The 18042-nt window shown below is 36.4% G+C and overlaps 1 protein-coding gene across 5 annotated transcripts in view; it reads right to left on the reverse strand.

Annotated features, from left to right (window-relative positions):
* The window catches only part of ADAMTS6 (ADAM metallopeptidase with thrombospondin type 1 motif 6), a 148632-nt gene that overhangs the window by 8861 nt on the left and 121729 nt on the right, over positions 1-18042 (reverse strand). For 4 of the 5 annotated variants that reach the window (XM_063180314.1, XM_063180311.1, XM_063180312.1 and 1 more), the window contains exons 20-23: positions 17418-17556; positions 8331-8460; positions 4668-4872; positions 1053-1229 (exon numbers count right to left, since the gene is read on the reverse strand). In XM_063180314.1, coding sequence (XP_063036384.1) covers positions 1053-1229; positions 4668-4872; positions 8331-8460; positions 17418-17556 — 651 coding nt within the window. Of the gene's footprint in view, positions 1-1052; positions 1230-4667; positions 4873-8330; positions 8461-16721; positions 16811-17417; positions 17557-18042 lie in introns of those variants that run through there. The other variant, XM_063180315.1, reaches the window with a different exon arrangement.

Genomic DNA, 18042 nt, shown 5'->3' on the forward strand with positions numbered 1-18042 from the left:
CAGAATTTTTTACAATACATGTCAGTACTCATCTTTCAAAGAAGAGAAAATGCAATGCAATATTGACTCCCTGAAAAGTTCAGATCTGAGATATTAGAATATAATTTACTCAATTTCATGTGGCATACTAAGACTTTAGAATAAAGAAAGAAAAAACAAAGAAAACAAGAATCCAAATCTTCTACAGGACTTTTTTTAAGGGAAAAGTAAACGTCTTTCAAACAAATAGACTTTGCTGTTTCAAAATATTTTTAATTTCTGCAAATAAATAGTTAAAATTTTAGTACAATATTAGTTAAATATAAAAGTGGATCGGAAGAATCACCATGAAGAAAAAGCCAACTAGACTGTAATATTGCAAATGATTTTCCACTGGGTAATTAAACTAAAATGTTTCATTTTCATTAGAGGAAAATTGCTCAACAAACAGAAAATTATTCATTCATTTAATATTCTAAAAGCAGGCCATTGATCACAAACGAGAGGCAAAAACATCTTGTTTGTGATCAATGAAGAAGGAAACTTAGTAAATCAGATTTTGAAGGAAAGTTAGTAAATCATATTTTGAAGCACTGCATAAAGGTGGCATTATTCGGCCTGTCCTGGGGTAATTTAGCTCCCTGTCTGGCAACTCAATATCTTATGTAAAAAATCATATTGATCTCAAAGTGTGATTTTGTTGAGAGACAGATATATACACAGATCTGCTACTACAATAGGAATTGGCTTTATATTTCCACCATGTTTCTCAAAGAAGTTAAGCATGTTTTAAGGATAGTACACCCTGCAACACTGTTGTATCTCCAAAATACTCCAAAAATGTATGGATTTTTTTTCTTTAAAGTGCTTGCAGAAACTCATCCAGTAGAAACTAGATTGCTGTCAGAGAAGCATCATGAAGAATCACGTTTCTATCTGACACAAAAGGGGAGAATCTTTTTGTTTCCCTCAGCCATAGGAACCGTCTCTTATACACCTCCAAGGACACCCTAGGCTACGAGGTGCTAATGTGGGAGACTAACAGCAATGAGGATGTGCATGAAGTATCTCACCTGTCCCCAGTCTCCAGCAACCCAGCGAGGAGGAGGACATCGGCCTAAGCTACAGCGGATGCGCACTGGCGGCTTGTTCTCATCTTGGCATTGCGCAGCTGGAAAGGTTTTTAGAAGATCACTGCTTTTGCACAGGACAATTCGGTGTTTGAATCCTGGGCCACACTTTGGTGTGCACTGAAAAGAAATATTTATCCAAATAAATAATTAAAATCTCAGCAAAACAGCAATGAAACTCTCAGAAATGCTATTTGTAAAACAGGACATGATGATTTATGATCTTACAATTCAGCTATAATCACAATACAGTAATAATAATTTTTAAATGTTTAGAAACACAAACAAGCTCACTGAAGATTGTTTCATTATGTACAAGTTTTTCTAAGTTTTAAATTTCCTTTGCTGTTTATATTTAGACTACAACGTTACTATTTATGTCAGGCCTAAGAAAAACACTGTAAAGTAGAAAGGCCTGCCACACATAACGCTATTATGAAACCAGTCTGACTATTAAAATAATTAAAAATAAGACAGTCTGTTCTTAGTATCACCTTAGTACAGTCTTCATCCACTTCACTTTATCCACAGATAATGAATACATTTTTCATCAATACACAAAAGGAAAGAGAAATGCTGGATTTGATTTCATAGAAACCACATAATTTAAATACATAAAATATCATACCCTCTCCTACAGTGTATGCTTTCCTCTCCTTTCCTATTTAAATTTTAACACTTATTTCACAGTTTTCCCTTCTTTTATCACTCTTGTGCTATTCTGACAGCAAGCAGACAATAAAACAGCCACTTGAAAAAGGGTTGATGATCACTTTGGCTTTTCGCCATCTTCCTTCACCATGGTGCTGCTGCCATTCTCCTTCGGTTTTGCTACTGACCATTAACTGTCATACACAGTAGCTTAACTGCATAACGAGGAAGAGACGAGTGCTAGCAAAATTGAAACTCAAGAACTTTCCCAAATCAGTCCCTTTGTTGGCATGTTCACCTTTATTCCATAAGCATATCTGCAGTATTTGCATCAGAATCAGTGTTCAACAGCATAAACTTTACATGGAGATTACGCTAACCTGTTCAAGATTGGAAATGCCTTTAATAGGTAGAGACAAAACATTATTTGGGAAACAACATTATGTGGAACTGGAGAAATATTCAAGAAATCACACACCAACGGCTTTCCACACATCCAAAACAACTCACTATATCACTGGGAAAAAAAAGAAACATCCCTAAGATTAATATAAAAAAATTACTTGAGTGAGGTAAACTTAATAGTTTTATGCCTAATCCTGAAGCATCTTTGAGTAATTTATAGAAATTTTCAAACAGCTCCACATTATTATGTAAGGATATACCCTATGAATATGTAAAATTTTATATCTCTATCTACATATACCACAAAACAAGAAGAAAATCTCCAGAGGGAGGCACCTAAACTAGTCCATATAGAATGAAAAGGTTTATTCCAAATGTTATCTCCACTTGGATCTAGGATGTCAAACTGGCCTGCATAAAAAGGAGTCTTGCATTTGAAATTTATAATCCAGAATGCAAAATGCATATATAATCACTTTCCTCAAAATGTAACCTTTTCTACCCTATTCAATCTTTTTCTACCGAGGTACATCTCTTTATATACAGCAGTTCAGTATTCAGAATTTTGATACAGACTAAACATATAAAGTTTCAAAGGTCCTTATACTTCAACACTAAATCTTGTGCACACTGCCTACTAGAAAACCAGATGAAGGAGGGAAGTAAGAGATCTCTGGCAGAACTACACAAATTATACTAATGATAGAGACCAAAACCCAATTACAGTTAATATATGAGGTCTTTGAAGTCATGATCATGACTGATCAGTTGGGATTCAAATTCCAAGGAGTGTTATAAGTACATTCTCCCACATGTATTTTGTGCAAAACATTTGACTTTTTAAGTAGGATGTTGAAATATTCGCCCCTTCCCAGCTGAGTGCTTAAAAATCACATCAGTCTGTCAAAACAAACAGAAAAGTGACAATGTTGAAAGGACTGTGTCAAAATGTCAAAACGCAATGGACCTGTGAGGTTCCATAATCTATAGAGGATGTCAGCAAACAAGAAACAATGACTAAACTTTGAGTTTAGGAGCATCTTCCTTATAGTACTAATTGAAGACACAATCTTGAATCTAAATGTAGGATTCCATCTGAGAAGATCTTTCCAGCTGAGAAGAAAATTCCATCTTTCTCCAGCTACTGGTACCAGAAGAAAACAACACTCCCTTTTTGTGGAGTTATAGCAAACATTCTACCAAGATGGACTACACTGCATCCCAGAAATGCAAGTGAAAGAAGGAAATAAGTTGCCTTCAATAATACTGAATCACTAAAAATAATAAACCCCACAAAAATTTAACAAAAAGACTGTAAACTTCCAAAGAAAATGAAAAGAAAATACCCAGATAAGTCAAACAAGGAAAAATTATCTTCCATTACTAAATGCTTCTAGAATTTCATGCCTTTGTGGAAGTCATTAAGACAAGTTATATGTGCTTGTCTGAGACGGCTCTTCCCAAAAATTCCTTAAAATATTTTTTCAGGTTTTTTTAATAATTATTCTGAAAAATATAAAAGGAGTAGTTTAGAGAGGGTAGATTAATTCTGTCAAAGCTCAGTGGGAAAGACATCCTTAGTTTTCATTTCAATTTGATAAAAACCAGGCTTACATTTTCCTAAGGACTTCATCTAACCAATATGTTTGCAAAATGTTTTTGTTTCTCTGACCAAAAGGATACACAATTTCTTGTAAATAATCACTTAAAATATTAGGAATATGTAATTATATTGTGTGTCAACAAGTGTATAAGCAGATAAAACAGTTCTGTAATTGTTTTATTTGTAATATGCATTGTTTTGAGTATGAAATGAAAACTTCATATCTTGCATTCCACAGAAAATTAGCAAGGTTTGTCATTGGTTTAAATGGGAGGAATATTCAAGTCTTCATTTTTTAAGTTCACTCTTGTTTTCCTTTTCATGTTTCTGTCAAAAATTCATATAAACACATATATAAAAATGTTTATATTTATAGTACTACAAGGATTTTAATATATTATATTTCTGGAAAACATTAACAGGGAAAAAAAAAGGCAACTTTTTTCATTCTATTAAAATGGTATCATCAGTCAAAACAGTCTGCCAAGCTACACAAATAAAATTCATACCAGAAAGAAGCCTGGTAGTTTTTCACAACCCTGATTAATTATCACAACCAAAAGTTTAGCGGAGTTTGAGTCTTTAAATTAGAATGATTTTGTTCAAAATCATTACATGACCTTTCTGCATAAAAGCCTAGACATGATAACAGAGTGAGAAACCACTTTAGGTAACCAGTATGTGATACCTGGAGGAGAGAAGGAGCTAATTTAGGCTATAATGACACTGTAGGTCACGGGCAGGAAACAAAACAATGAGGCACAGCTGAAACATCCTCTGGGAAATTTTCCTACTAATCCTTTACTTAGCAAGCCCTGACAGAAAATGTACTACTATTCAGCAGTCAGAGGTCCTGCCTCCACTATCACCAGTGAGATAGCACAGTGAAATCTCCTTACCTCTGACCAGTCCAGAGCAACCCACTGTGGGGGGCAGGACTGGTTGTTGCAGGGCTCTTTCTCAACAGGCCGGTGTGTTAAGCAGTTGGCAGCATCCAGCGTCTCCTCCTCGGAGGGGCCAATCTTTCTGATGCAGAGAACTGTCCGCGAACGCATTCCTCCATCACACGTCTTAGTGCACTCGGACCAATCTCCTATAAACCATCTGGATAGTAAATGTTAGGAGGCTCAGTTAAACACATTTCAGAAACAGAGTTGATAACTACACAAACCAAGAATGCAAATAGTTTAAATCACTAAACCGAAGTAATTTTAACAATACACACATTCATGGTGAAATAAAGTAGAAATTTATGGGTCTTTTTACTAAATATTTTAATTTATGCCTCACTGCAATCATATCTTCCAATAATAACACCACTTTGCATTTTTCAAGAGCAGCAATTTCCATCCTAGCCCACAGTAGTTAGAAAGGAGTGCTTGAGCCTGACAAATCTGAAGCTATTTATGTAGGTTTGTATTGGACTTGCCTGAAATAATTTCTGTGAAAGTGGTTTGCAACTGGAAATGTTTGTGAACCATTGCTGAAAGTTACATCACAAGTTAAAAGCCAAGATGTTTGCCTCTTTGGTATCATTACAATAAAATAATTTGATCTCAAAATTGGGCTTTTTGAGAGTTAATTCTCATCAAATGATGAGACATTTGTAAACTTATTAATAAAAGGCTACACTGAAAAGTAAATATTCTCATCTTTTAAACTGAAGCAAACACTAGTAAGACATGAATTTATTTGATAAAAACAATCAACTCAACAAGCTCCTTTAAAATTTAAAGAATTGCACTGTAGGTTGTAGAGGGAACTTCTGAGTGCTTCTGCATACATAGTAGAAACCAAGAATTGTAAATAATATTAGATTGCTTTGTGTTGCTGCAGAGATTAAAGCGGCTTTTAATCTGGCTGTAATATTATATATTTCTACTTATGAATGACTAATGCAGCTCAATTAAATAGAAATATCTCTTCATATTGACGAGCACATTTGGTCTTCAGTACTTAATATGTAGGTTAGTTACTTGCCTGAGCCATCCTTGCAAAGGATGAAGTTGAAGTCTAGTATGCTATCAAATGTTGCCAAAATGCCAAAAATGCCAGGCATATCAGTCACTGTGGATGCTCCTGGAGGCATGCCTGGAGCTACCTCATAAGATGTCTTTTCTCAAGCTGCTGTCAAAAAAAAGTTCTGCTATCCTCTTTTGTGTTACATTATGTGTAATATATCCTACATTACGTGTAATATATCTTAACATGAAACTAGATCAACGCAGAGATGGAAACAATTATGTCACATTCTGTTGTTACTTTCCCAGCAAAAGGAAGTTAATTTGCGATTCTTAAGAGGCATAAGATCAAAAAATCTTATGCCTTTACCACAATAGGGAGAATCTGAAGCTATTCAGAGCTTTCAAGTGGCTGCAGAGTTAATTTTTAATTGATATTATAATTTGCTCTCAGGTACCTTTAATATTTATAGTGTATGATAAGACAGCACTATTCATAATTCATACAAATATGAAATTATATTTTCTTGAAATCTGAAATGTAAGAGTTACTTATTGTAATAACAAAGTATTGAAAATAAACATAGCCTTCTGCTGTTCAAAGACATCAAGTATAATGTAAGTGGCACTCAGCTAGAAAGGACATAATTTTCATTGCTTTTGGTATGCACCAAGAGAAGAGTAGAATTGTGCTAATTAAAAAGGGAAATATTTGGTCAGTCCATGTACACACAAAGTCTTACTGCATGATAAAACTTTCTGTCAAAACAGCCAGACTTCTTAGGATAACTATCTGTTACTTGAACAGCCTCCTACTAGACTACTTACAGAATCAGGAATTGAGAACTTTTCCTTAGTTTGGCACCACGTATTGATTCTGGAGGGAACATCATAATGGAGGCAGACATGGATTGAATTGCTCTGATATGTTGAAGCAGATGCTAATTAATACACTCTACCCATTTTCTGAACATTGATGTCTTGACTTTCATCATTTTAATCAATGTCCCTGTTGTACTGGATGGGGAATTCAAAAACTTCCCACTTTTACTCGGTTTAGTTAGTTTGTGGGGGTTTTTTAAGTAGTGTCAGTGAAAAACAAAAACAAAAAACCAAACCAAGCAAAACAACAAAAAGCCCCCCGAAATTAACCTAGTTTGGAATAACTTTGTTAACATTACTTTCTAAAACGCTAATTTGCTAATAGTTAAGCCACACAAAGGAATGTTTTTGGTAAAAAGGAACTGATCGAGCCTGACTGCTTTTTAAGTCCTGCTCTCAGGTGCACATAGTTGGTACACTCAAAGCCATGTCAAACAGTGTTATCTAAACAGAGGACAAATGCATACCCTTCCAGGACAAACACATTTTTACACATAGACTGTGGGGACAATGATTTGGACCTAATTTAGACCTGTCTGACAGAGCTTGTTCACACTCAAAGGCAACAGCAGTGCAGTGGCTTCACTTGGCTTTATGCCAAGTGAGTGTGTTAGGTGACACAGGGACATGAAGCGAAAGAAACACTGCTCTGCCATCCTGCAACCAGGCACCATGCCAGGAAAGCAGTGGGAAGTTCATAGACCTGCTGAGATTTAATCTTGTCTTGTTCTTCACAGTGTCCTCCATGCTACAATTTAGCAGTTTCTAAGAGACATTTACAGTTAACCACAATATTGTGCAGTATCCGCATTTAATTACCATTAAGGATTTTCATACCCATTTGGAAAACAGCTTCAGATTATCACCAAAATGAAATTAACCAGAGCTTGGGAATCAATGAACTGTTGTATTGGTTCCACCTTTTCCACAAGTTTTACTTGTCCCAAAGCATAAGGAAAGCTGTTGTCATATGTTGATACTATTTTCTAGTACAAAATATCACAACTGTTTCTAAACAGGTAAACTATGCTTTGTGTCTTTACCAAACTTCATTTTTGATCAAATGAGCTGCTGGGTTTTTAATTATCAATGCATAGCATACAGCTATCTTTAAAAATAAATCTAAACAGAATCTAAGCACCTAATCCTAAAGGCATACAGCATTACTCTTCAACACTGAATATGCTGGAGAAAAAGTTGACAAAACTATTGCCAGGAAATGGTTTGGTCCTCTTAGAAGTTTCTGTATTTTCCACTTCTCATGTGAACGCTTCAACACAAATGTAAACATAACATACTTTAGAATATGCCAAACATTTCAGATGCAATATTAATAACTAGAGTAAAGTTAAGTTTCACTGCAACATTTTTTTATCATTATTGCCTTAAGAATGGTCCCCAGTTCCACTCTGTGCATTACTCACTGCATATGACACTCATATCGTAAAAACTGTTTTGCTAGATTCTATTTACTTAGAGTGTTTGGTGCAGTTTCAAACATCACTATTGTTCCTCGGTCAAGCAGAGATTCTCAATGCATTTTTCAGAGCTGATTTTAGAGGAACAAGAAACTAAAAACCAAACCCAAATACCTTTTCTGATACGGCAGGCCACAAATACTAGATGAGAATCTTATTTCGTTAACAGGATTTATTACATATTATGAAGACTTATCTTTCTATGCAAAATGATGTCCATCTTAAATGACTAATGACTTACTCAGGTGGGCAAGGCTCAGTGTTGCAGGCTCTTTGGTTTTCTGGAGGCTTACTGTCAGGGTCACAGTAATTGTTTTGTACAATAGAGCTGTCATCCAGCCTTTTACACACCACTTCTTGTTTCTGTACACCTTGGGATAAAATGAAAGATCATTAATTAATCATTCTTGCTCTTCTAATTTTTGAGTATAATTGTACTTCACCTATTGATTATTAATTCTACCATCCCACTTTATTTGGCCAAAGTCCACAGCAGTGAGAATTTAAATTGACTGAATGCCCCCTAGCCACAATAATTTTTTCATTTCCTTCAATTTTAGGCTATCCCACTCAGAGATGAATTTAGAAATCTGTTGTTTTCTAAAAAAAAAAAAAGGAACATATTTATAGATTTACTAGAAGTTTGTTTTTATTTGCATATTGCACAAAATCCATTCTCTGTCTGCCATCCTCTCCTAGTAAAGACACTTAAATTTCCAAACAAAACACCACCAAATAGAATGTGGTCACCACACTTCAATGCAGAATTATTGTTTATATGCTCTGGTTTAAAACAAAACAGCAATACTGAGAAACAGTGTTGCATTTTCATATATTTTCCTACAATGTTTATTATTTTATTACATTTTTATTATAATTTGTTTTATTATATTATTTTTAAATAAAACAATAGAACTATAATTCATTCTGAAAGAGGCAGTTTGTTTCTGTGAATACTCATTTTGCCTGGCACTTCCAGTTCCTCTTTCATTGTTAACCATCAACACAGTAATTTGGAATTGATCATTATTGCCAAAACAGGGTATATCACTGCCAAGGCAACATTATAAGGTAGCTTATTAAGCATATTTTCTGAGGTTTTTTTTTTAAAAGCAGTAAAGAACTACTGATATGATGACAGTATATTGTTTCAATAACACTGCCTTCCTCCTCTCTTAAAAACATGCTGTAAGATGTTTATTAGAATTTTTAAAATGTATATTTGAAATTCGCGTGCAGTTCTTATTGAACATGCATTGTTATAAAACTGAAATAATGGCATTATCTGTACTTAAAAGCCTCAAAAAGTCCTGTACCTTTCTTAAAAAGAGAAGCAATTATTTCACTTATTCCAAAACGTGAAATGAATATAATTAAATGGGGATTAAAACCTCCTGCTTCAAATATTTGCTAACTTTACCTCACAGCCATCTCTTAGTTTTTAAGACATGAATAGAATCATAAAATGACTTGGTTGTAAGAGACATTAAAGACCACAGAGTTCCAAAACCCAGGCTGTGGGCAGGGACCCTTCTACTTGACCAGGTTATCCATCCTGGCCTTGAACACTACCAGGACATCCACTTCACTGGACAACTTGTTCTGTGCCTCACCGACCTCACAGTAAAGAACTATTTCCTAATATCTAATCTAAACCTGCTTTCTTTCTGTTTGAAGCCCTTCCCACCTTCCCCATCAGTAAATGCTCTTTAAAAAAGTCCTTCTCCATCTTTTTTGTAGGCTCCCTTTGAATCCCAGATGCCTGCAATTAGGTCACACCTAAGCTGTCTCTCTCTCAGGCTGAACAAATCTTATACTCTCAGCCTTCCCTTGTAGGAGGAAATAATATCCTCCTTTGGCTCTTGGAAAATAAGTGAAAGATCTAAATATACGAGAAGCTGTGACAAGATTCACCTTGAATACTATAATCAAAGCAAAAACTGCCAACAGAAGACAATAATTCAAATCAGACCTGACAACCTAAGCAGGAATATTTCTAGCAATTTTCTGCTCACATTTCACCACAATAAGAAATAGTATTTAACAAGTCAAGACAAGCAGCAATGCCAGTAATGTGCACAGCTAGGTGATGTACAATTCATGTTGAGTTCTGATTAATAATTTATCCTTTCTATTACAAACTGCCTTAATTCTCTTGGTTGAATAGGCTGAATGTGGACTTCATAATGATATTTTCCTCAGATATAATTGATTCAAAATAATTTATACACACTTTAGAATTAAGCATTATAATTATGCAGACCATTCTCACAAGTCTACTTATTGGATAGCAATGATATTAATGTTATATTTTTACTGCATTTCCTACTGGCATCAGACACGTTTCCTTCTCGAATTTGGCTAAAAACTGGCACTCCTAACAAATTCATTTTTGAGGAATTTTGTAATAAGAAAATATTCTAAACTTCTATGATTGCAAATTATCACTCAGCTTTAAAAAAATTTGCAAGTGTGTTATTAGCTGAATGTTGTTCAGGTAGCGCATCACCTGTAAGAGAGTACACACCCTATTCACTGACAGTGAAGAATCTTTAATTGATGCCAGGAGATACATCAATCCATTTTTTAAAAGTTCTGCAGCATCTTGTCACACAGTATATAAAATTAACATCATTGCTGTATAATTTAAATATTATTTATTAAAAATCTCAGATAAAAAACCCAGATAATAACTTTTAAGACAAGAAAAATAAATGGAAAAAGCTAGAAGTGCTGTTTTTATCCAGACAATAGATACAACTTGGTTTTGCCCCATATTGAGAAACTATTTTTAAATTATGAACTCTTCCCTGAGTATATAGTCTCTTTAAAAAGTAATCTAAATAGCGCAGATAAATATGTTCATTTAAATACTGGGGGGAATCATTACAAGCAGTTTGACAGAAACATTCTGCTTTCAAATCTACAGATTTTTAGTTTATAAAAAAAGACATAAAATGTCCTCATGACTGGTCAATGCAATCCTAAGAAAATAAAAACTCCAGTGGTTTAGTGACCATAATCTCCTGAGAACTGAAATGCTCTACAGATTTCAATTCACAAATAGTCTGCATTACTTTCAGCAGCCAAATTTTAAATTACATGGAGCACATTTTATTCTTGAATTAAAATTGCAGGCATGTAAATGCTGTAACTATTTTTAAAAGCAATCCCAAAAATTGTGGTTTGTGATTGCAACAGTTAATTATAAAGATGCCAGTACCAATACATAGTGAAACTTGCATCTCTAAAACTAGTGCATGCTGGTTAACCCAGACATACTTTCTGAGCTCACTCATCAGATCACAAGATGTTCACCTCAGAGCCAAACTTATATTTTCTTTGATGAGGAAAAGTATGTTTTATTTGCCTAAAGATAGTCTCACAATTCATCTGAGGGCATGAAAGAAAAATATAGTAGGCATCACTCTAGATGGGTTATGAGCAGCAAAGAAAACTGAGCAGCAATCAATTTACTTATGATAGTAATAGTATGCTATTTTATAAAAAACCTATGAATTTCTGAGATATTTAATCCATCTGAAGATAAACTCTAATAGAATTAATGAAATCCAAACCAATTCTTAGGACCACTGGCAAATTCCAGATAATAAATGCTGTCATTTATTGCCATAATTAAACATGAGAGAAATTAAAAAGGGAGTAGGCAGTTATCTGAGTTATTTTGAAATGTATAAAATATAAAAAACATAAAGAAAGACTTGCTAGATTTTTTAAAACAATACCACCAGAAGTTCACTGCCTTATTAAGAATACTTGTGGATCTTAACAGAGTAGTACTCTTTCTCTTGGGAAGTTACAAGACATAAGGAGAGTTAATAAACTATAATTCTGTGATCTACAAGTGATATAAGTGCCCTTTCCTTTCACTTTCCAGAATTTTCATTGTATCGCTGCATATCTTCTTTTTGATTTTCTCTGTGTTTCTCATTAAATACTATTCAGGTCCTTAAAGAAAATGTTCTGTTGTTGCCATTAATTTTTTTCTGATTTCCCTGTGTTGTCTCCTTTCCCACTCCTCTCTCTATAGAAAACTTAGCACTTAGTACATTGCAGTATTCTCTGGCATTGTCTTCACATCATCATGTCCAAGCTTGACACTGGCTATAAAGACCTACCTATATGAGATAAACCCTTACCTCAGAATAGAAGAGTTTTTACTGTACTTTAAGGAAAAAGGGGAATTAATATGAAGAATACATGTAGATCAGCTTCACATTATTATGTAATGTGTGTATATATATATATATATATATATATATATATATATATATATATAAAATGTATGTTATATAATTTTTTCCCCAGAAGAAAATACAGGTTCTAGTGCACAAAAAGAAGAGTTGCAATTCTGAATCCCGAAGCCTAAGAAAAATACTGATATTAAAAATCAGTGAAATTATATCCTCATTCTATATATGAGCATAGGAATCCTACATAAATAAGACTACTCTGTCATCAGACATGCCTTTTTAACTATCTGGTAAATCTGAAGATCCTCTTTTAAGGGAAAATAAAAGAAAATATAAAAATAGATCTCAGACTTTGGAGATTTGGTTCCTTCTTGGCTCCCTGTATAGCGAGCATCAAGGTGTCAGTGGCCGAAAAATTATGTGTACCTTTCTCCTTTAACTTAAGTGACACTACAAAATACATGATTTACAATCTCTCATAGAATGGGTCAGTTTGGGAGGGACCACAGTGAGTCATCTCTTGCCTACTCAAGCAGAGTCATCCTGGAGCACATGGCACAGGACTGTGTCCAAACACTTCTTGAATATCTGCAATGAGGGAGAATCTACAACCTCTCTGGGCAACCTGTTCCAGTGCATGGTCACCTGCACAGTAAAGAACTTCCCCATGTCCAGCTGGAATTTCCTGGGCATCAGTTTATGCCTCTTGTTCTATTGCCTCTTGTTCCATTGATTAGTACCACTGAGAAGAGCCTGGATCCGTCCTTTTGTCAGCATCCTCCAGCAGCTCCATGTCTCTGTTGTCCTGAGGAGCCCAGAACTGGACACAGCACTCCAGGTGAGGCCTCAGCATGGCTGACTAGAGGGGCAGGATCACGTCCCTCCACCTGCTGGCAATGCTCTTCCCAATGCCCCCAGGTTACCATTGGCCTTCTTGGCCACCAGGACACACTGCTGGCTCATGGAGAGCTTCTTGTCCACCAGGACCCCCAGGTCCTTCTCCACAGAGCTGCTCCCCAGCAGGGCAGCCCCAGCCTGTGCTGGTGCCTGGGGTTGTTCCTCCCCATGTGCAGGACCCTGCACTTGCCCTTGCTGAATTTCAGATGGTTCTTTGTCCATTTCTCCAACCTGCTGAGGTCCACCTGAAGGGCTGCACAGCACTCCCGGGTATTTGCCACTGCTCCCAGCTCTGTGCCCTCAATGAACTTGCTGAGGAGGCATCTGCCCTTCAGGTGAATAAGCTAAGTAAAACTGGGCCCAGTATTGATCCTTGGGTGACACCACCAGTGCCAGGCCTCTAACTAGACCCTCTGCCACCGATTATGACCCTCACAGGCTGTTCATCAAGCCCACACTTCCTGAGTTTGCCTATGAGAATGTTGTGAAAGGGTATGGAAAGCCTTGCTGGAGTTGAGGCAGACAATACCCACTGCTGCGCCCTCATCCATCCAGGTAGCTCTTTCATTGTAGAAGTCAATCAAACACCTGATCACCTTTAGTGAACTCTGACTAATCCTGATCACCTTCTTGTCTTCTATATGGACAGAGATGGCCTCCAGAATGAGGTGCTCCATCAACTTCCCAGGGATTCTGGCCTGTAGTTCCCTGGGTCCTATTTCTTGCCCATTTTGAAAACTGGGGTGACATTTCCTTTCTTCCAGTCCTCAGCATCTCTCCCAAGCTTCATGATATTTCAAAAGTGATCATGAGCAGCCTTGTTTATGCCTCCTGTTCCACTGCCTCTTGTTCCATTGATCGGTACCACTGAGAAGAGCCTGGATCTGTCCTTTTGTCAGAATCCTCCAGCAGCTCCATGTCTCTGTTGTCCTGAGGAGCCCAGAACAGTTACAGTGTGCACCAGCTCTCTCATCACTCATGGATCCATTCCATCAGGGCCCATGGACTTGAGCAGGTCTGTCTAATTGTTTCAGATGAAATCGTCCTTCCCTAAGAAAGTGTCTTCCTCCCAGCATTCCCTCACTCTGGTCTCCTCTGTCAGGGATCCCTGAGGCCTGGTCTTGCCAGGGAAGACTGATGCAAAGGCACTCAGGAAATCTGCCCTCTCATCTTCCCCTCTTATCAGGGCCCCATCTCCATTTAATAATGAGCCCACATTATCTTTTTTATTTTCTTCTGTTATTGAACTCCACAGTTATAATCTTTCTTGCTGGCCCATTGCCTCTTACTTCAATACAGAATACTACAATCTCATGGTCACTACAGCCAAAACTGCCTCTCATAAAAGATCTTCTTCCACTTTTTAGAGGCAATCTAAATGTAACTGTTTCTTTCATAAGCTCTAACTTACCTCCTAGATCATTCTATTGAGAATACAGGGGGATAGAAGGTATAATGTCTACTGTGAAGAGCCCATTGATTTCAGGTGTCTGGGTGAGTTTTCATATGAGATGATGAAATTCCTTGAATCCCTCAGAGGACAAAAATTCCAGAGAGCTATACATACAATAATGAACTCATAATAAGCTAGTAAGAGTGCAATATATGCTTTGAGTTGTTAAATACCATGAGAGAGGAGGCAGGAATGGAATCCAGAGTTCTGGCATTGTATTAAACTGTCACAAACAGGAAACCTTTCTTCTACTTCTTATGATTCCACTTACTATGCTCTTCCTATTTTTCAAAGTCAAGACAGGCCCTAGAAGAGAGGTCCTGTTTCAAAAGTTAAAGCATTTTTATTCTTCTGATGTGAATATTCAACACTGCAGAGATGAACATAATATAGAAGTCCAATGCAAAAGACAGCACGTTACTATTCAGTCAAAGACTGTAGGTTTCTCCCAGCTTGCTTTTAGCTCGTTCCTTGACTCCTGACTGCTCTAGTCACTAAGATAAGGCATACTAGTAGGTCTAGAAAGAGCTGAATGCAGTGGATTGCTCTTAAAACACTATGAAGAAGAAACAGCACAAAAATCAGACACTTCTGCAATATAAAGTACTCCAAAACTATATAAACTTTGCACTGTCACAATGTCTTCATGACATTCAACACATATGCTCAAGTTCACTTTGGTTACTTCATCAAGTAATACCCATGTTTCAGGAGTCACTAATTAATTAAGACACACTTCAGTCATTAAGCAATGAAGATACAGACAAACTGATTCAGAAAGAGCTGGACTTAAGCAGTGCACAGGGACATAAGGCAGCCTGTTAATATGGCCCCTGGTCAAGTCTCTGCTTAATAAAATATTTACATTAGCTAAATTTTCTAGTTAAAGTTTCTGCTCTTCAACCTTTGTTTCCCTTTTCTTTTTCCTGACTCAGGTCCTCTTTAGAATTGTGTCTTGTTTTGGCATACAGTGAAGTGCATTTCATAAATTGACAGAAATAGCAGGAGCAGGTTCTCTCATGGAGAAAGTAGATACATGTTTCAACATGAATTGTAGCTACAATGAAATATATGTTTATGAGTAGAGGGCTCAGTGAAAATAAATGATCACAATATATCCTTTTATTAAACTGAAAGAGAGAAGATGCCTGGTTCAGCCACCATGAGCTAGCAAAGAAAATCTCTCCTCCACTTCCTCTGAGTTTAAAGTAATAAACATATGCCACTTTAGGGATTCACAAATCTTCACTTGAAATCTAAATAATTACATGCAAATTTTTTAATCTCTACAAGTGGCTACTCATTCAGAGCCAATTATTTTTTTTCCACTGTATTTTGTCAAATGCATTAAATGACAATGACATTCATGACAGAATATCCATGGCGAAAATCTGGTCTCTACCAAAATCAATGGGAGTTTTCCCAGGATTTCGGAAAGATCATTAGCACATTACCATCACAAGAAACAGGATCTGACAATACATTTAAGGTTCTGATAATTGGAACTTAATTTCTCTATGAGCTAAGCACTTCTTTTCTTTATACTTCTCCTTTAAAATTGATTTTTCACTGCCACACTTACCATTACTAAAATTGTGTTTTAAAATCAGTCTGTTACCCAACAAAGGGAATCCAACAGAGGAATCCAACAGACAAATAATAAAAATACCGGAGAAAGTTGCCATCATTTATTTTGTTTCAAGACTTTCTCTAGTGGCACAGAAAATAATTCATGCTATTCTTTGTGTACTATGTGTGGTTAGGCTGTATTTAAACTGCATACAACTAGTAACAGCCACACCAGCTTCCAGCAGAAAGGTGAGGCGTGATGAATACCTCCCACAGACAGAAAAAAGAAGAAAGCAACAAGTATTTGGTCCAAAGGGTCTTTACAAAAACACGGTATCTTCTTCTTGATAAGGGCTGTCTATCGTGCTGTAGAAACCGAAATTCTGGGATACATTTAAAGCACTCTCCCATATCTTCTGGAACAGAGATGTGTTGGGGAGATGATTCATTCAGTCTCCAGAGAGAAGAAAGATACTGTTCACACAGCACTTCTACTCACCAGTTCTTGCAGCAGCAATGGTGTTGGCTTCGAAGGAAGCCAACTGTCCTGCTCTCCCAGCCAGAGGTAAAGAATTGCATTGGTGGCCACTAGAGGGAGGATTAGGAATATAGTAAGTTGTCGGCAAAAGCCACCCATGATGAACCACATGGGACAACCTACAAATCCCCCACTGCTGCCCAAGGGCAGCAATTCTCAGATTGCTAAGGGCTGGCAAGTAAAATCCAATTGTTATCATCTTCTACAGAGGAGCTGCCAGTGTGCATCCTAAACTTTGGTGGCTGGAGGATAGGAGGGCTGACTAGGATTGTGTGAAGGACACCTACAAACACACACAGACACATCTCTATTTACAGATGCCTATTTTGCCTTCTCGCTTTTTATCTCCTTTCTTAAAACTTCTGATGTCCTTTATCAACAAAGCTTCTGGGAAAAACAAACATACCAGCTTCAAGAGAGTCTCAGAAGTATCAGCAGAGAGAAACACTGTGCCAAGACATGCTGTATTTAACGAAAAGATCTGAACATATTAAAGGTACTTGAAAACAACAAAATCCGCTGTGATTAAAATAAATGTTCATTAAGATCTGAGGCATACCTGAAAGAAATGTTTTCAATTAGTCACCTAGACAATTATACAGTGAAGTGTATCTTGCAATTCAGTTTACCCTGTACCTTGACTGTCTGGTGTCTTACCTCCTGCACAAGTGGCAGAACATTCTGACCAAGGCAGATGATTCCATGCAAAGCCAACCTCATTGTCTCCACTGCCAGTGCGAGAGATCGGAACATTGAATTTATATTTTATCCCCAAATTCTGTTCCTGCAGCAGAATCTGTAGTTGAAAACAACTGGTTATACCATTAAAGCTGGCAAGCAGAGGGCAAACATAGTGATATTTATTCTAGGAATGTGTTATGTTCTGCTGAATGCGAAGAAAGTAATAAAGGAAGTCATGGTAGTTCTTTTTAGATATTCCCCAAAAGATTCTGTACCAGCTTTTAAAACACATGCAAAAGAAAATCATTATTGTCCAAGGTGAGGTTTATCCTTTTTTTTCTTCCTTAACACAACTTTATTATTTCTGTCAGTTCCTTATTCCTGACAAAATTTCATAATTCTGCTAGTTTCATAAATTTTATAAATTTTTAAAATTTTTCTTGTTTTCATAAAATTAATGTCTTCGTGGAAACTAACTTGAGAGCTGAATAATTATGGGAGGTCAAAGTTGGAAAAGCACATTACTATAGAAACATGCAGCAGTTCTAACTGAAGTCTTGTGAGCAGTACAGCCCACATAGTTTTGAAACTATCCCTTCCC

This window comes from Melospiza melodia, chromosome Z, assembly GCF_035770615.1.
Source record: "Melospiza melodia melodia isolate bMelMel2 chromosome Z, bMelMel2.pri, whole genome shotgun sequence".
NCBI classification, from domain to species: domain Eukaryota; kingdom Metazoa; phylum Chordata; class Aves; order Passeriformes; family Passerellidae; genus Melospiza; species Melospiza melodia.